Here is a 19,657-nt window from a genome sequence, read left to right as displayed (position 1 = left end):
TTTAATCTTCATCCTAATATCAAAGAAATGAAGGTGGCATAGTCCCCTCCTGGATCTTAGACAGCAAGGATTGTAATGAATCAAAAACTACTTGAGGCAGTGTTTTCTTAGGAATCAGTGAGACTTACTGCTTTCTATTCTTGCAGTATAGACAAAGGCATGTTTCCAACAGAGAAGCAGTCTCTGAATTGAATTCAGAAATTTATTTTAAAATACCCACTAATTATGCTATAGTTAATACCAAATGCATTTCTATTCAAGTATATTATCCAAGAGCACTGTCAGTATTGCTGTTATTTGTTGTTGTTAAGCTTTAGGAATTTATTAGGAATATTTTTGATAAAAACTTTGGGCTAATAGGTACTTTGAGATAAAAGTCTTGAGATAAAAGAGCTTGTTTGTACACATATCTTTGGAACCATGACTGTAAAAAGATGAAGAAGGCATATATGTTAGGATTGGTAACATCTAAAAGATTGAATTTTGAGTTGCTCCGTTCTTGCTTTTCCAGACTTAAAAATTACCCTGTCCAAATAAAATAAACATTCTAGGAGGAAGGGTTTTGGGCTTTATGAACAATTTTTTTTCTTGCTTGTACTTTGATTTTTTTTTCTTTTTTTCTTCCTGTTTGAGGAATACTAAAGAGTATTCCAAAATACTTTACTTGCAAGTTACTGTAAACTTGAGGGCTGTTTGAAGATGTGAAGTTTTTGTAACAGAATGCTAAATATGTTTATTTTCAGATATTGGAACTTGTGCAATAACAGCTATTCCCTTTGGGAAATCAAAAGTTCTTTTTACTTTGGAAGAGTTGGATGAGTTTGCTTTTGTGGATGAAACAGACCAGCAAGCTGTACCAGATGTAACTCGAATCGGTCCTAGTCAGGAGAAGTGGGGTTGGATAATGTTCGAGTGTGGAATTGAAAATTTGACTATAAAAGGTAAGACTATATAGGCTTTGTATTACTTAGTATTATGATACTGATAACAGCTCTGTTGTTGGGTCTTATTTTAGCCATTATTTGATTTCAAATATGTGAGTATGGATGATAATAAATAATATGTCTATAGTACATAAATTATATCACATAGTAAATTCTAAAATACAGGAATTTGTAGTTGTTGCTGCTTATGACAGTATATGAAATAATTCCATGAACATTATTTTCAACAGTTCTGGAAGCTAAAGTGAAGGTAAGAGTTTGTGCTTTCACTGATTATTTAAATCCTGACCTTGCAATCATACCCACACTATGTGTATGAATGTAGGACTGGAATTCTGCTTTCAGGAGGAAAGCTGGCTTCATAAAGAAAAAGAGCTTACATATATTTTCTGTCATTCAAGTTGTTCTTGTCAGGGAATAGTGTTTAAAAGCAGCCTCCATGCATTGTGATTACTCTTCATCCACTTGGAACAGCTATACAACTAGCTTTTAAGTTGTATGTAAAATTGGGAATGCATGTTGTTTAACCAAAATCATGTGTTTATCCTCTTAAGTGTATTTTTTTTTTTTCTGTGGGATGTAACATAGAAGTTTGTGCATGGCAAACATAATGTGTGTGCTTTTCTAGGTGGAAGGCAATCTGGTGCAGTATTGTATAATACATTCGGAGTCATGGGGAAATCAAGTGCTACAGAGAGAGGTGGACTGCTCGCATCAAATAACTCTTCAGATTCTCCAACTGGTAGTGGTTATAATACTGATGTGTCTGATGATAACCTCCCTTGTGACAGAATAAGTCCTTCTTCAGATATTAATGGAAACTCAGTTTCAGATGAGCAGGTATGTATACTGGGCTGAATTGATTGGTCTTAGGTTGTGTTTCTTTAAAGTGATTACGATTTATAGTATAAAACTGAAAATTGACAGATCTGTTCCTGTACCAACTGATTCAAACTGCCTTCTTGTGCATTACAGTTTAAGCTTTCTCTAAGGTCTATTAGTGTTGGGAGAGTTGATGAACAGCATTAGGTTATTTTTCTTTGCCTAAATGGATATGAAACTATTTTTTTGTCAACAGTGCACAGTAGGCTAGTGCCTTCTAATACTTTGTAAAAGACTTTGTGTTTTGTTTTTTAAGGATGAAGGGGTTGAATCTGATGATTTGAAAAAAGACATACCCTTGATGCCTCCTCCCCCTGACTCCTGCAGCATGAAGCTGACGATCAAAGAAATTTGGTTTAGTTTTGCAGCTCCTACCAATGTGCGTTCTCCAGCCCATGTATTTTCAAGGTATGACTCTATCTGATTTAAGAGAAAGAGAATAACAATTCTGGTTTGGTAAATTACAGTTGTATGTGGTAAATTCTGAATGTAACTTCAATAATTGTTGAAGCTTGTCCTGAAATGCTGGTTTTGGAATTTACATATATCACAGTAGTTCTTGCTTCAGTTTGTAACTGCCATCATGTATAAGAAAGTGTTGCTAGAAAATTTTTAATTAGATATGATAGAAATAAAAAAAATGAATTACTTCCGGTGAGAATGAGATGCATGAAGGAGAGCAAGGAGTGTGACTGAGAATATTTGTTCGATTAGGAGAGAGCCACTCACTACTTTGGTCTTCAGCATAATGCTTAAACCTTTATTTTATTGACTTTGCACTCTAAGGTTCAAGATAAATCTTTCTGAGATATTTTTTTCATACTCTGTCAACACCTGAAAATTTCTGTTATATACTCTATAATGGATACTAAGTATCTCTAAAGGTCAAAGTCAACTTAATGAAACTTTGTACGTGTATAGAACAAGCACATTGTAAACATACAATTCAACAAACTAAATATTCCTGTCAGTATATAACTATAAATTAGAAAATATTTTTGTGATTTTTTTTGCCTAATATCCTTGCCTCAGTCCTTCAGCAAAATCTCATCACAATACCTTGTATAACAATTAATGTGGGATTCAGTTAATGTTCTCATATTCCACCTATTTGAATGTTGTTCGTAGTAGTAGTAGTAGAAAATCTTGCTAATTGCTGCTGCTGAATGTGAGTACCTAATGCTTGTTATTTTTCTCAATTAGGCAACTGAACCTCCTGAGTACTGCAACTCCTGCAGTTGGTGCTTGGCTTGTTCCCATTGATCAAGTGAAGTCATCTTTAAATAAGCTAGAAACTGAAGGAACATTGCGCATCTGTGCTGTTATGGGTTGCATAATGACAGAAGCATTAGAGGTAAATGACCTTCCTAAAATCAAGAGGCAAATCAGAACAGAGCAGTGTAATATGTAATACATATTCATTTGGGGATCTGAATATTTTCACTGAAACTCACAGTGCCTCCTAAGACGGTTTTTCAAGAATTGGTTACAAGAATTTACTGCCTGTGCTTTTTGCACAAAATCTAAATTTCAGTGGGGAAAAAAAACAGCTATTACTGGTGGTGAAGTCTTGTGCTTCTTACAGGTGTGCATCTCCATGTAAAATAATTGGAGATTCTGTCTGTTGAAAGAAGTATGGCTTTGATATCTGATATGTCTTACGAAATTTGAAAGTGTGCTTTGATCATGGAATATTTAGGGTATTGAGGAGAAAACATGAACTTCTGTGCCCCTGCAGTGCATTGAATTATTGTGCTCATCAGATCCACTTGTTAGAGAAAGCAAAGTGAGGGTGAACAATTCTAGTGAGAAGGGCAAAATAGACTTTTTTTCATTGTTGAAAAGTATTATTGGTAGAGCTGTTATAAAAATTGGGTCTTAGTGTGATTTGCTAAGGAGCTTTTTTGTGTGTGTAGGCAGTTTTCTGCTGTTTGTTTAATTAGCACCATCTAGTGGGAAGATTTTGAAGAGTGGTGATATCTCTTGGTGAGATCCCATCGTGTATTGCAAGACTGAGAGCTTAGTGTCATGCTAGTTTTATGCTCTACTAATTGCCCTTTGCAGCAGTCCCCTATTGTTACCTCCTTTTATTTTTTTTCAATTCTTCTTTCTACCAATAAGCCAAATTAGAAAAGTGTTTTTTTATCTAACTAGGAATTAACAGTTCGTTTGGAAATCTCAGCTAGCTTAGCAAATATATTCTTTAGTCCAGAAATAACTTTGCAAAAATGTGGGATTGAATCCAGCTTTATCACTGCATATAAACAAACTTCAAATATGATATTTTCAGATACCACTTTAAAAAATATGGTAGTTATCCATGTGGCAATTTCATTGTAGAAGTTCAAAATGGAGTTAAAAGTTTGTGCTATTGTAGCTGAACTTATCATTCATATGCATGTTCTGTTTGCAAGTATGTTCATGTGTGAAAAATATTTGCATTTTAATCTAGAATAAAAGCGTGCACTTTCCTCTGAGAAGCAAGTACAACAGGCTCACCAAAGTGGCTCGTTTCCTGCAAGAAAATCCTTCCTGTTTACTGTGTAATATATTGCACCACTACCTTCACCAAGCAAATTACTCTATTATTGAGGATGCCACCATGGTAAGTTACCCCGTAAAAATGTAAATGAGTCAGCATGTTAGTTTAAACCAATTCTAGTATTTTCAATTAGGTAACTGTGTAAGGAAAGCCGAAAAACAAGGAAATAAACCTAAACTGGTGCATAAATACTTCATTTGCTAAGTAGACATGGCTTCTCACACATCACTTTCTCTTAGGTCTGCTATTTTTCTTGGCCTGTGGCCTGTGTACGTGCTTAATTTTTATTTAGCTATTTTATTGGCAAATATATATGAAATCATAACAATTTTAAATACATGCCTTTTTATTTAATGGTCTCTTTATCAAATTTACTTTTTCTTAGAGATAAGAGTGAAGTAGTAAAAACTTGTAGTTTTAAAATGAAATCTCAATTATTGATGCAAGTACATGGCCGAATTAGATTATATTTCAATTATTTTTTTCTGAGAACTAGACTTCATGTCTTAGAAATATTAGAATAATACAGGCACTTCGCCGGTTTAAAAAAGCTAGAATTGTAAAAAATGTAAGACTTAAGGATTTAATCTTTTTGGTGGCTTTAGAGTGTCAATACTTGGATTGTAATAGTAAATAATTATTTGGACACATTTGTTGGGCATAAGGGAAGAGTGTTTGTCCCTGATTTTGCATCATTTTCATAATCCATTTGCATGGCTGACAGATATGAACAATATGTTTTTCCTTGTGTTTAACTGAGAGCCCAATGATCATAAATAGCACAATTTGTGGCAGAAATAGCTCTGTTTGATTTGTGGTAAAAATAAAGGTGTGTGTGTTTTTTTAAGCACTATTCAGTGATGCAATTGAAACAATCCCTGGTTTTACCTCAGTTCTATGTTTTTAAATGACTGCTTACAAACAAAGGAAAAAAAACGCTCAGTTTTTAATTTCAGTTGTTTCTACAGTCACTCTAGGGCTGCTCTGATTTTTAGTCTGTAGTTTAAAGCCTTATAATTACTTCAGCACTTCGTGTTTCATATTTGATAGTCTTGTTTCCTGTTGTTTATTCTTGGCCCACTGGGCTACATCCTCGGGATTTTTATTGTAAATGAATTTATTTACTGTGTTTAATGAAGCTATAGTTCTTATCTGTTAGCCCTGTGACTACTTATTCAGGTATTGTGTGGTGCAAGCACAGTTCTATCATAATCTAGGAATGGGAGTATTTTGTCTACTTAAAAATATTTTTATGATGTTGATTTTTTATATACAGTTTGTTAAAATGCATTTTTGTTCATTTTTTAAGAGTGATGGCCTTCCTGCCCTAGTTACCTTAAAGAAAGGTCTAGTTGCACTGGCAAGGCAATGGATGAAGTTCATTGTGGTGACCCCAGCCTTTAAAGGAGTCAGCTTACACAGACCAGCTCAGCCAGTGAAACTGCAGACAAATGCCTGCCACGAGAATGAGGATGGGCTTGGATTAGACAACGGAGGGGGTCTTCAGAGTGACACAAGTGCTGATGGAGCAGAGTTTGAATTTGATGCAGGTATTTCAGTGTTTTTGCCCTCTAAAAGTTCACAGGCATCAGTATCTCCTCTCAGAGCATTTGCATCTTACTTAGTTCCAATGCCTGAATATATGATATTCTTTTTTTAGAATTGTCAAGCTTCTTTAATAAAATCATCTTCTTTTTGAAGCTGCTGGTAATAATATTATTGTAATGTTCTAATTGTCACTCATTTGAGGAAAAACAAGAGAAGACCTCATTTCTTGCTTCACATGCCTCGTCTTATCATTTACAGCAGAAAATACATCAACCTTATTATTTGCTAGCTTGCGATTAGGACTTTGTTTTCCAGCTTCTGATCTTGATTTAGAATTGTAACACAATTCTGTGAAGTCTTCCAGGAGTAGCTTCAAATCTACCTTCTTCCATTTGTGAAGACATATTCTCATAAATCCTAGTTTTTTTCCATTTTTACTACTTTGTCTGTGGTATACTTTTGTTGCCAACTTACACCTTTCTAGTTTAACAAAAACTACGGATAAAGCTCTCTATTTGATACAGAGCTGGCTTAAATAAGAACCATAAAAAGGAAGGGCTCAAATATTGCTAGGGTACAAAATGTTGCTGGAATGCTCTTTATAGCTGTCTTGAGTTGGCTTACTTATTTTGTGGTTTTTGCATCTATGAGCAGTGTTACTGTTCTCAGAAATGCAGTATTTGTTTTTCTTTTCTCAAATATGAGTTACGTAACATTGATGAAAAAATATTTAAAATCAGGAGAAGAATCTGCTTTTGGTTAAGAGCCCAGCAGCAGTCATAAGCTTAAAGATAACGATAGTGAAGGTGTACTTGTTTGAAAATTTTAATTATGCTGCATGAAGGATTTTTTTTTGCCACATTTTAAGTGGCAATTTTGCCTTCTTGTGTAGACTTAATTGTAGAAGTAATTGATGGTGCACAGAAACGCCACAATTCAAAAAATGATCAGACATGCCAGAAGTAGCAAAAAAGTGAAATTTGTTTCTTTATGGAAAATTACATTTTGGTATTTTAATTGTCTGTGTTCTCCAGACAGCTCTTCTAAAATAACAAAAAAGGTACGGGCTCCCCTGTTTTGAAATTTGAGGTAACAGATGCATCTTTGTCTTCTTGAAACAAAGTTTTATTCCTCCGGCTATTAAAAGATAGAGAATAACAGTAGTATGCAGTAATAAGTGTACCTGTTTATTTTTGCAGGTGTGAGATTTGACTGGGCTCAGCATGAGGATAGGTAAAAAGCAATCCTGTAGTGGATGCTGCCCCGTTTGAGGACTCTTAGGAAGGGATTAGTTGCAAAGAGAGAGATATGCAGGAGTTTTGTGTGCAAGTGAGCTCACAACTATAGCAAGTTTATTTTGGATCTGTAGCACAAAGCAACAGTTGTATGGCATTGGAAGGACAAAAAGATTTGTACTTGTATTATCAAGCAAATCCACTAAGCCAGTGTTTGAGGTTTTCTTATATGTCTAAATTCCCTTGAATTCCCTTGACAGTTATATGTGTCAGAACCTGGAAGTTCGTGACTGCTTGTAAATAAATGTGTCTAATAATAGACAATCTTGGTTCCTTATAATATATCCAAATGAGGAAAAGTTGTTTGCTTGGTTCCAGCTACTGTCAGTGAGCATACAATGCTCTTGGAAGGAACAGCTAATCGTCCTCCGCCTGCTGGTGGCTCTTCTGGGCCTGTAACTGGTGCTGAGATCATGAGGAAGTTATCCAAGACTCACACTCACAGTGATTCTGTTCTGAAAATAAAGGTAAGCTTATAGCATAACTAATACATGAAGAGCGTGCTCCTTATTCCATAAAAGCAATGCTTGTGTGCTCCTTATCCCATAAAAGCAATGTTTGATTAGTTAATATATATTCTGCATCTGTTCTTTATTGGTTATCTTGCCAGTTACCTTCAGAGTCCACTTAAAAACAACATAAATGTGCGTAATTTAAGGATGTGTATTAACTTTAGTGGTTTTCTGGCTTTTAATCTATGGGAGCAGAAGTGGAATTTTAAACTCTCATTACACAAAGTGTAATTAACAAAACATTTCAATAATTTGCAGTAAAATCAGTCTTTTTTTTTTTTTTTTTTTTCTTTTTCCACAAGATGTTCAGAAAGCTGCAAGATTTTATTTTTATTTCTAGTTTCTGAACAGAAAGTTTGTGGATTTTCTCTTTAGCCTTTGTTTTGCAGAGCACCCCCCAAACAGCAAACCTCTCTAGATGATAAGTCAGCTCAGCAGATGTGTGCCTCTGTCCTCTGCAGCAGGGAGCCATCCACTGATACCGCTCACTGCTTCCTTCCGATGGTCTTGCATGGCTTAGGGTTAAGTAGCCCAGATGCTTTGCACATCTGGCTCCTCTTCAGCTGTGAGGGCAGAGATGCTTTTTGCAGTTGTATGCCTTTAGGTGTAGCATGAGCCTTCTTCTTGGTGCTGGAAGTCACCAGCTTCCATTCTTTGCTTTTCCTGGAGGTTGCACTTACATTATACTAGGGATATAAGGGACTCAGGCAAAAATTAAATCCAAATGAGGTTTATAGTCAGTGGTTGGTATTGTTTCTTCTGGAGATCTGTCTTAGATGAATTCTACACATCTGCAATTTCACTTGTTACATGTTGTAGCTTTTTTAACTGTTTTTGCACTTTACTTTTCAAGTGTTAAAATAATTTTGCCAGTACCTTTATACACAATAGCTGTATGGCATATAACCTGCCCCAAGTGGAATGCTACATGCCTAAACTTTCTGGGAATTAGATTTTGTAGTTACTGTGTTCCGATCTTATATTCAGAACAAATTTCACTTCCATTTTTACAGTTAACACAATACTTCATTAGTTTCTTTGTTTTGTCTACAAGGGTATACATCCATATCATTCCTTAAGTTACACTAGTGGAGACACAGCTACGGATTCACCAGTGCATGTTGGCCGTTCTGGCATGGCAGTCAAGGAAAGTCCAAGAAAAGAGAGTCTGCTCAGCTATCTCACTGGAAGCTTTCCTAGCTTGCATAATCTTTTGGAAGGAACTCCTCAAAGAAGTACAACTGCAGTTAAAAGTAGTTCTTTGACAAGAACAGGTATGATGTAGCTGAAATTGCGGGAGGGAGGGGAAGAGAGGGCTGACTTTAAGAATTTAAGTAGAAAAGATACTATATTTTCTAGAGATCACTGCACCATATAATTTCATATAAGCAAGCATCAAATACATCAGATTAGGAAAAAATATGACAGCTAACGAACTAAAACGTTTTCCTTTTACACAGATTTGTTAGTTTCTGAGGGCATATATGTAGATACATAATTACATAAGTGAGTTGTTCTGAATTAATATGCAAATTAAGTGATCAATCTGTATTTGTTAGTTGGTTTTTGACCTTGTAAGTAGGTCAAAAAGTGGACCAAAATGAATGTTCCAGTAAGTTAGTTTGTATATAACAGTAATTTGCTTATTTTTTAATATTTAATAATGGTTCTTCAAACAAATGTGCTTTGTAGAAATTTGAAATACGTGTATTGAAATTTTTACATTGTGTTAGTGTTCATCATGCACTGTTACTATTTATATAAAGACAAATGGGTAAGTTTGCATTTTGTCTAAGACTTCTCTTTTTTAGTATCTGGGGATGAAATACAGAGAAAGAAAGGTATTTTGGTTTCTTAATGAGTTCTTCGGCTTAATTATGGCAGAAATGAACAAATTCAATGACATTTGTAGTTTAACATCTATTAGTGTCATGGTGGAAGTTCTGTGGTAGCATATATAGTTTGTGAGAGTTCTTCCTGACCCATAATTCATTGGAATAAAACTTGAGGGCTAGCCTTACTATTTTAATACTAGATGTGTATTCTCAGTAAAATTGTGCTGTGTTTCTGCTTTTGCTGACTTTGATTCAACAAATGCTAAAGCTTCTGGTTTGTTTGCGTAGGAAACGCGGTGGCCACAGATATGTTATCTGAACATCCTTTGCTGTCTGAACCATCTTCTGTGAGTTTCTATAACTGGATGTCAAATGCCGTGGGCAACAGAGGAAGCGTGGTACAGGAAAGTCCAGCCACCAAATCTGGACACAACAGTCTTCCAACAGGTATAGCTGTTAACAGCTGGATTTAAGATATGACTCTGGGTTGGCTGTTCCTGTGTTTATTACTTCTTTTTCTGAAAGTAATAGAGCAAGTGGCTTAAGTTTAACAGACATAAATACTACCTGTGGGACTTCTCAGCAAACCAAAAAATGGAAAAAAGTCATTAAAACAATTTTTTTTTTCATTTCTCTCACCCTCACTCAAAAAAAAAAATCTTTTCCTTACATTTGGAACTGTAAATGTTATTGCCAAGACCATGTGTAGCTGTGAAAAGGTAAGCTGTACAATCATCCTTCGTTGCAAGGTTCCTTTTTTGTTAGTTTTTGTTAGTTAGTTCTCATCTGTAGTTTGCATGTTTTTGCAATGAAGATTTTGAATGTTGGAATCCTTGATCTTTCTCAGTTCAATTTTGAAGCAGAGTATAAACATATTTTTTAGCTATGATGGGAAATAGTCATCAGGTTTAAAGGAATGGAGAAAAGGACAGATACACTACTGAAGCACTTAAGCGTATTGAAGAAAGACACGTAACAACTTGTTGCAGCTTATTTATTATTATTATATGCCTGCCATTTATCATTTTCAAACATGTAAATTTTTATTCTCTGCAACACTAAATTTGAATTTTTCTTTGGTTAACAGTCTTTCTACCACTTCTTGTTTGTTTTCAATATTGAACAAATAGTCTGATTCCAGAAAACACCTTTGTGCTTTACTTATTGCTCAGCCAGTGTGGCCCTTCTGAAAACTGTAATGTGCTTTTCTGCAAAGGAACCACAGGGTAGAAGTATAGCGTTCAATTTTGCTTTCAGATAAAGGTACATTTTTTTAATGCTGAGATTGTCATAGTTTGTTCACAAGCTTATACTCCTGAAATTAGGTCTATCCCAATTATTCTTCTGTGAACACGCGTAGCTGTGGCTCTCTGATAAGTGCTGTAAACTGGAGTTCGGAAGATTCAGCCTGGACATACACTGGCAGAGCAGCTCTGTCTCATGCAGGCCAGTCCAATCCAGAGTCAAGGCACAAATAATTCAGCATTGCAGAGCATGTTTTCTAAACACTAATCTATAAAGATCTAATTAGCGTGTCTTACATTAGGACTAATAAAAAACAGACATAGCACATTGATAGCTAGAAGTAATTACCTGTAACTGTGGTTGATCGTTGCTTTTTTTGATGGTACAGGCAAATTAGTTTTCTGTTGTAGCTCAAACGCATGTATTAAGTACCCTGGAGAGTGCAATACAGGCAAGAGGCCGTGGGAAGGAAGAAGAGTCTCTGCTTTTCAAATATGAGTTTTGACCAATATCAGACTTGATACCCTGAATGCCATTTTTGAGAGGTTATAGACTAGATCAGGAGTCTGATGTCCTGTGTGTATAGCAAGTGTGTCTGCATTAATTAACTTTGAGTTTTTATAGAGTTCGTGGTGTTGAAAATTGCTGTGGTGTTCGTGTTCCATGGGTATTTATTTTTTAGGTGTTACACCAAATCTTCCTACAATACCCTCTGCTTCAGACTTCAACACCGTTTTATCTAGTGACCAGAACACCCTGGATGGCACACACTCACAGCACAGCACCAGTCAGGATGACATTGCAGGTGTAGAAGAGGGTAACCAGGGGTTTCCTGCTGTCCAGCTAGCAGATGCACAGGTAGGCGTGGTTTACAGATGTATTTTGGAGTTCTGTAAGAGAAAACTAGTTAATATTTATTAAATCCTAAAATGATGAGTGTTATCCTGGTTTTGTATGTGTTTATCTTACGCATTCCTATGCAAAGATGGAAAGGCTCAAGAAACCTCTGAGGTTTCTTTAGCAACTTTTGTTAATGGTGAATAATGGAACATGATTTAATAACTTCAAAGAATGTTTGGAGCATTTCTGAGAACAGCGTAGTTTGCCAGCGTACTTTTTAGTGGGGGGAACATTCAACTGTACTGCAGAAAGCTTACTCCTAAAGCTACGCGCTCAATGTTAGCTTGCTGTGTAGTCAATCTTTGTGCTCAAAAAGTGCATAAAACCTTTTTTTTTTCATTGTTTGCTGTTTTACACCACTGTAATATCTTTTTGCCATATTACATAGCTAATTTACTGTAAATATGATAGATCAACAAATGATGGAGCAGGGAAATGGGAATATAGGAATAATCTAGACAGTGAGAAGTAAATTGGTGGATTTTGTTTTGTAGGTTGTCTTCAAACCTCTTCTAAGTTACACGGGAATTCAGTCTCAGGATGCAATGCCACTCTGCTACAGAATGTACTTTGGAGAGTACCTTTCTTTCTCAGGAACTTTGGACTGCTTAAGAGCAGATATTGTTGATTCAGATACAGCAAAGGAAAGAAAAAGCAAGCGAGCTCGAAGGTATGTCATGTATTTGAAAATACATGTATTGGTTAAAGAAGATAAATAAGGGCCTTCATTGTGAAGTAGAAGTCAAATGGAGTTCTAAAGCACTTCTAGAGAATAAGGAGCAGTTTCTTTTTTTCTTCTGATCCTACCTGTTTTCTCTTCCTGTTATAATATTTTCTTTTTTATCTTCCTGTGTAGTGGTTTGGAAATTTCAAGTCTTTGAATCTCACCTACTTTTGTAAATGGGAGACTGGGGTGGGGAAGGGGGTAAAGGTGGGAATAACAGTGGGAGAAACTTGAAAGCCTATGAAGTGCTATTTTGTGATTAATCCTATAATGAGATTGTTATTTTGAGTGTAAATGCTGAGTCTTTTTTCTTTTTTTCTTCCCCTTGAGTGTATTGGGTTATAAGCTTCTATCATAACTTCATGTTATGATAGAATAATTGCATGCCAAACTAAGTTTTCCTAGAACTAAATGATTATTGTGTTAGTAACACACAGTGTGGAAGTATGAAAATTCATTTTCAATATTTAAACTGTGTTAAGAATGTGATACTCTGAAGGAAGTGAAAATTTGGATGGGGTAAATCAGATGTACCATCATGTAAAAAGTATTTGACTCCATGCTAGTCATGAAGATAAACAAAGTGTAACTTTTACCTTCTCTTTCCTAGGCAAGGAGCTGTCAACCTTCCTCCTCTTGAATTCAAACCAGCTTTAATGTTGGAAACTTTCAGTATTAGTGCTGTTGTAATGGAGAAATCCATGTGCACGCCTCATAACTCCACCAATGCCCTTTCTTTTCACGACTTGAATAAACGCTATTACAATACTTTTCACTGTAACTTTACAATTTCTTGCCAGTCCATAAGCCAGCACGTGGATATGGCACTGGTTCGTCTCATTCATCAGTTCAGTACGATGATTGATGACATCAAAGCCACGCAGACGGACATCAAGCTTAGCAGATACACAGCTGGATCAGCTTCTCCAACACCTACTTTTAAAACCCGCAAACACAGAGACTTCCGCTCCTCTGATTTTAGCCGAAGCTCTCGAGGAAGTCTTAATGGAGGTAACAGGGTGAACAACACCAAGAGCAAACGAACAAACAACGAGAACAATAAAAAAGAATCTCGAAACAAGAATTCCCTGGGCAGGTCAGAAAGGAGAACTTCTAAAGTGTCCAGGAAAGGTTCAAAAGATGTAGTTGACCACGTGACTATTCACATGGATGACTCTGACTCTATTACTGTGTCAGAACAGAGTGAACCTTCTGCAGAGTGCTGGCAAAATATGTACAAACTGTTGAACTTCTATTCACTAATTTCTGATCCAACCGGAATTTTAGAGAAGTCTTCGGAAACTTTTGGACCAACAGGTAAATCAGTTCACGAATCCAAATAATTTGGAGTACATGAGTTTGCAGAAGTCTGTTCTTTTACAGCATGACCAGAAGGGGTTTTTGAAAATTGTCTACCTCATCTAACTTTGAACAAAGGAGCAGGGAGTGGGGTTGAGCATCTTGTAGTTAACTTGCCAAGATGGTGTACAAAGACAAAGTATTTTCCCAGCTTTATATTATGCTTTGATTCTTTCAATCTCAGACTTAGTCAAGTAAGTGTTAATCAACTGATTTAAAATTCAGTCCCTTGTTACTCTTGTAAGTGTATCATACTGAAATGGGAGTTTGTTGAAGAAAGGAATATCATTCTTGTACAGAATACCATACCCACAGATATGATACCTGCAGTAACTTTTCTTTGCCTAAAGAGTTCTCTTTATATGCGAGATGTATGGTCTTTGGTTTCAAACACAAAAGTAAATCAGATATGTTAAGAATTTCTTCTAAAACATCCTTAAATATTTGTGTTTTCGTAGGTGTTCGAAGCCCAACTGAACCTGCTTGTAGAGTTGTGTTTGAGAACGAGCAGGATAATGGCAGAGACGCGCAGAGGAAGCGCAGCCTGGTGACCTCGGAGCCCCAGCACGTGACCCTCATAGTCTTTGGCATCGGCATGGTAAATCGAACCCACCTGGAGGCGGATATCGGTGGTCTCACAATGGAGTCGGAGCTGAAGAGAATCCACGGCAGTTTCACCCTGAAAGAAAAAATGAAAGGTGAGATAAATGAACTTAGACGTACTCGGTAGTTAAAGTCAGTAGTGGCTTTACCTTGTATGTGTGCCTGTGCGTACCTGTATATGTATTTGTAATGTTTTATTTGTAAATAAATGTACGTCGTGTCTGGGTGTGGGTACTGTAACAGTCAGTATGTTCTTTCTAAAAGCTATTGCTAAGATGCTGAGAAAATTAAAAGGATGCAGGATTTTCAGAAAATGACTGGTGAACAAAATTATTTCAGAAGATGAAATTACTCCTTTTGTTTTCAAAAGCTTTCTTCTGGCCAGAGTTTAAATTTGATATAGCATAATGTGATTACAGAGACTCTAATTTTTGAATTACTTTGTTGCTACTGTATTTTTGAAAGCAGTAGGCATACCTGGAGGTATTACACTGAATCAAGTACTGTTAAATATCTTTATTTTCTTAAAGATGTACTGCATCAAAAGATGACTGAGACATGTGCCACTGCTCACATAGGAGGTGTCAATATTGTCCTGCTGGAGGGAATCACCCCAAACATTCAGTAAGTACGAAGCCTGATGATTTTAAAATAACTCAAGTACAATGCTTAGAAGTGGTATCGGTTGTGTGATGGTAAAGCTGTGCAGCTTACTGTGCAGAAAGCCTTGAAGATATGTTTCTAGATAGAATCTGTTAAGTTACAGAGTCTGACAGTCATGCAGCTGTTGCAGAGCTTGGCCTGAGTTTGCGTCCTGAAGCTAATTGTGTGTACCTGTTGGCAGGAAGCTTTTCTATGAAAGGCTTCAGCTCTGAGTGAGCTGAGGATTATAGCTTACAGGACGTTGGTAGGTTTCAGTCTAGGGTGCCAACAAAGTTTTAGTTGTAATTCTGTGAACGGGAATACTCCTGCTCCTTTTTATTTCTAGTGAAAGGTATTAGTAAGTTGTCGATTGTACATTTGCAGTGTAAATGGGTGACGACTGGAAAAAATGTAGGGAACGGGTCTTACATAAATGATCATACAGGCAAATCTTCCTGCACCAATTTAATTCCATGTGATGTACACATAGAAACTTTGGTATTTACTGATTCTGTTATGCTTCTAATTGTTTTGGAAGCTTGTAGGTTCTACTAAACAAAACAAGTTTTTATAGGCAATATTAAACCTAATGACACTGTTTTATCCTATTTAAGATCTGGATTGTTACTCAGATAGATATCTTTTTGAACTCCCATGTTGCATGTTTCTTTTGTCATTTTTACCATTCTAATATCCATTCTCCACCCTTTATATAATTGACATAATTGGAAAAGAAAAGAAAAATCACTTTTTTGTGCATGAACATCTTGAATGACTTACTCAGCATCCACATTGTTTTTATTTTGTCAGGTACACAGACTTAAAAAAGGCATGCGTTATTTTTCTTTGTTTCTAGGTGAATTCTTTGAGTTGCAAAACAACAGTTAAACTACAAATCTTTGTAACATAGAACACCCTCACACAATTTGAATGTTAGTTGGGTAACCCTCAGTATGTGATCTGGTTTTAGGATATTAATAATGTTGTTGAAAAGGGGCTAAATAACATGACTTGATTCTCTCTTTTTTTTTTCTTTTCTCTTTTATTTATCCCTGTTTAGTTTAGAAGATAATGTAAATAAGTTAAATAGTACAGAATTTTACTAATACCCCCAGATAAATTGTGCCTGATAAATGTGTTTCAGAAGAATAATTACAAGTTCTAATCTGACAGCCATGTAGTGTTTCTGAAGATGGCTGGGGTTCTTCAGGTCTGTTTTATGCTATAATCTTACTGAACTTCTATATAGGAATGGTAGAAAAGGGGGAAAATAATCATTAAATCTTGAACAACAACAAAAACTAACAAACCCCAAACCTTCAACTTGTTAACTTTGAAAGTAAGTGTCATATTGTGGGTTACAAATAATTAACTGACTAATTTTGCATGAATATTTATTCTTTATTTGCTTTGTTTTTGTTTTTCTTGCTTTCTCTTCAATCTTCATCTCTAGACTGGAGGATTTTCCTACATCTCCTACAAGCACAGCCAAACAAGAATTTCTGTATGTCATATTATAATGTTTAATAGTCTTGCAACTACCTGTGTTGTGTAGCTAATGGCTGCATTCCCAGTGTGTGTGATTGTCTAGGCAGATGTTGCTTGAATACATCTTAGATTAACATCTAATATTAGCTAGATAAGCTTTTCATGTAGTCTGCAAATATCTGTCCAAAAAAAAACCCCAACTTTGAAGTTTTCATTTAACAATCTAGCTTTAGGGGCAGACATTATTACACTGTATTGTCACTACTGTAACACTAGAACGGCTTCACTGACTGTTCAGTTCTTTAGATGTGCTTCTGTGCTTATTTTAATGAGGTGAAACAATGCTGATAAACGTGGAGGTTAGATTTATTTTTAATTTGGTAAGAAACTGCTGTGCTTGGAGTGATAATACTGATTGTGATTTGATCAGGATCACTTCTTTTGTCTTTACATACCTCAGTGCTGGGTTAAGATACCAGCTATGCTGACTAGACTGTGCTAACAAAATGTTTTCCTTAAAGTCATGCCTGTGCATCTACTGCAAACGAAGGTGAACCTTTTCATGTCCCCCAGTTCCCTATGTGTGAATGCAGGTGTCTTTTTTTTTACCCTCCTCTTAGGAAAAAATGCAGTGTTTTCTCTCTAGTTGCTTTTTTCTTTCCTGATGCTAAGCTCTTGGGAGGGTCTCACTGGAGTAGTGGTCAAGGTGGGAATTGGTACATGGGACAAACTCTCTATAGGAAGCCGTCTTCCTATAGTTCCCTAGCATGGGTTAGGCTGAGTGGAGGCCTTGTAGCCAGTTCTGTAGCGGAACAAAGCCTTTGGGCACGAGTTAACCCGGAGAGCTGTTGTTTATGGAATTGATGTAAGAACATAGGATTACTTCTGAATGTGTGCCTTGTCCGTAACTTAAGTATTATTTTTTATAACAGTATTCAATGAGGTCTGTTGTATGTGTATCAGCATATGTAAGCAAACTACAGATAAGTGATGTGCAGTGCTCATTCAGAATAAATACGCAGCCACCCAGGTCTGCATTCTGTCCTGTCATGGAAGTAAGCTTTGGGTAGACTGCACAGTGAAATTCATCAGTTATGTGAAATAAGCCAATATCTAAGCAGAGAAGCACAGTTAATTTTGCTGAATACTTGGGAAGTCCAAACTGAGGAAATTCTTTTCAATCTGATTCTTCCACGACAGCTGTATTGGTGTGAGGTTGTGTATTTTTTTAATTAAGGAAATGCTTGCAGTGGCATGAATTCATATCTTCAGATTTTATTATAAACTCAGTACAGCCTTTAACTCCAATTATATTTGCTTTTAACTTTTAAGCAAAGCACAGTTAAGACTACACTGTCTATCCAGTATGCAACAGGAAAAGATCTTGCAGCTTCCCATGAGTTGGAAGTTGTCCGTCAAACCCTAAATGCTTCAACTGTTAATCTGGTACTATTTTGCATTATTGATTAGAAAAAATTCGTATTCTTGATTTGCCACAATAGTTCAATCAGAAGCTTAACAGGAGGAGATGATTTGTACAGGAAATACGGAAACATCAACAGAGATACAATTTTTTCTTTTAAAGAGGTGGAATAGAGTAAGCCTGCCCTTTTCTTCAGAATGTATTTAAGTAATTTTATTTTTTTCTGAAAATACTTGTGAATTAAGATTTCATTCCTCCTTCATATTTATGTTAATTCTTAAACAAAAAAAATTGAAATAATTTCTGCTTGACCTTCCACCATGAAATTTTAATTCACTGTTGATAGGCCTGTGGTTGCCCAACAGTGCTGTGGACTTGTTTGTTGTAAGCAGGGGGAAGATGGCTCTTTTTGTATTTCCACACCAGGGATGCTCTGGGCTAGCCAATGTTTAACATGCAATATCTGACCCTTTGCTAGGGTTTCACAGAGGAAACATTACTTAGGGACTAGAATTCATAGAATAATGTAGCTTTCACCGTGAAAACAAACTGTCTGCGTAACAGTTTAAATCATGATGCAAAAATTACTTTGATTACGTCCATTAAGTTAGCATTTGAGAAACTTTAGTTGAATGGTGCAATCTTACAGAGGCTATTTTTCAGTCATTTTAGTGAACATTCTACATCTCCAAAACTGTGTGTCTTTCTCTCTGAGGCTGTTTTTCTTTCTGCTGGCTACATAATATATTCCCATTGGGCAGAAATGAGAAACAATGTGTTACCTCTTGTGTCCTTTTTAATAGGAGCTTAGTGAAATCCGATAATGCCAAAACTTCATTCCACAATCAACAACTGGCAGCTTTGTACAGTTGAGTTTTATCTTATGTAATCATCGTGGACCAAATCCTCGTTCAAATAACATTAAAATCAAGTTTTGACTCATACTATTCCAAAATATGAAGTCTATTAAACATCAGGATTAATTTGTTAAGGCAATTATCGTTTACTCAGTGTATCACATTGCTAAGTGAGTATTTTTTCCATTGACCGTTTTGGATGCTGAAGTCAGATTTTACTAAGTCATCTTACCCAAAGGATGAGTTGGGTGTATTTCTGAAAAGGAACTGAGATGGAAGGCTCTTGTTTCTGTATGTGAAAACTTGTCTGTGTCTGTGTAGCCTAGTGTGCATAAATTCCATTGGTCTTTTGTTATGCCAGAATAACAGTTTAACAGGTATTTTTGCAATGCATGCCTTGTAGTTCTCTTATAATCTAGTTGTCTGTGGCATGTAGTGCATCTGTGTGTGTAAAATGGAAGAAAAAGTCATGTGTATGTAGCTTATAAACAATCAGCTGAATTTCTAAGTATTCAAATAACTCTTAAAAACCCATTTGAACATAAAGCTGTAACTATTTTAAAGGGTGTGCAACTAAGTCCTATTTTCGTTTCTGTTAGAACTGTAGTGAAATGCAGCATTGCCAAATCCCAGGCCCTGTATAGTGCCCAGAGGGGGCTGAAAACAAACAATGCTGCTGTGGTCAAGGTTGGAGCCATCAGCATCAACATTCCTCAGCACCCCGCCACGCTGCACAGCATGATGGTGCGCAGCTCTCACCAGCTCTCCAAGCAGATTTCAGATCTCATCAGGCAACCATCAACTGCGTAAGTGATGTTGGCCTGGCATTTCTGAAGACCACCAACAGCCTTGTGCTAC

The 19,657-nt window shown here is 36.2% G+C and overlaps 1 protein-coding gene across 10 annotated transcripts in view; it reads left to right on the top strand.

Annotated features, from left to right (window-relative positions):
• BLTP1 (bridge-like lipid transfer protein family member 1) overlaps positions 1 to 19,657 on the top strand; it is a 113,736-nt gene that overhangs the window by 54,682 nt on the left and 39,397 nt on the right. For 8 of the 10 annotated variants that reach the window (XM_082758883.1, XM_082758890.1, XM_082758891.1 and 5 more), the window contains exons 35-50: positions 744 to 941; positions 1,573 to 1,784; positions 2,083 to 2,234; positions 3,030 to 3,180; positions 4,279 to 4,431; positions 5,678 to 5,918; positions 7,530 to 7,678; positions 8,778 to 8,997; positions 9,847 to 10,005; positions 11,486 to 11,661; positions 12,198 to 12,373; positions 13,038 to 13,744; positions 14,245 to 14,484; positions 14,920 to 15,013; positions 16,485 to 16,535; positions 19,399 to 19,605. In XM_082758883.1, the coding sequence (XP_082615009.1) occupies positions 744 to 941; positions 1,573 to 1,784; positions 2,083 to 2,234; positions 3,030 to 3,180; positions 4,279 to 4,431; positions 5,678 to 5,918; positions 7,530 to 7,678; positions 8,778 to 8,997; positions 9,847 to 10,005; positions 11,486 to 11,661; positions 12,198 to 12,373; positions 13,038 to 13,744; positions 14,245 to 14,484; positions 14,920 to 15,013; positions 16,485 to 16,535; positions 19,399 to 19,605 (3,286 nt within the window). The remainder of the gene's footprint in view (positions 1 to 743; positions 942 to 1,572; positions 1,785 to 2,082; positions 2,235 to 3,029; positions 3,181 to 4,278; positions 4,432 to 5,677; positions 5,919 to 7,529; positions 7,679 to 8,777; positions 8,998 to 9,846; positions 10,006 to 11,485; positions 11,662 to 12,197; positions 12,374 to 13,037; positions 13,745 to 14,244; positions 14,485 to 14,919; positions 15,014 to 16,484; positions 16,536 to 19,398; positions 19,606 to 19,657) is intronic. The other 2 variants (XM_082758885.1, XM_082758886.1) reach the window with 2 other exon arrangements.

The sequence above is a fragment of the Aythya marila genome, assembly GCF_965140915.1.
Source record: "Aythya marila genome assembly, chromosome: 4".
Taxonomy (NCBI): Eukaryota; Metazoa; Chordata; class Aves; order Anseriformes; family Anatidae; genus Aythya; species Aythya marila.
The sequence above is the reverse complement of the archived record's forward strand: the minus strand, read 5'-3'. Positions and strand labels throughout refer to the sequence as shown.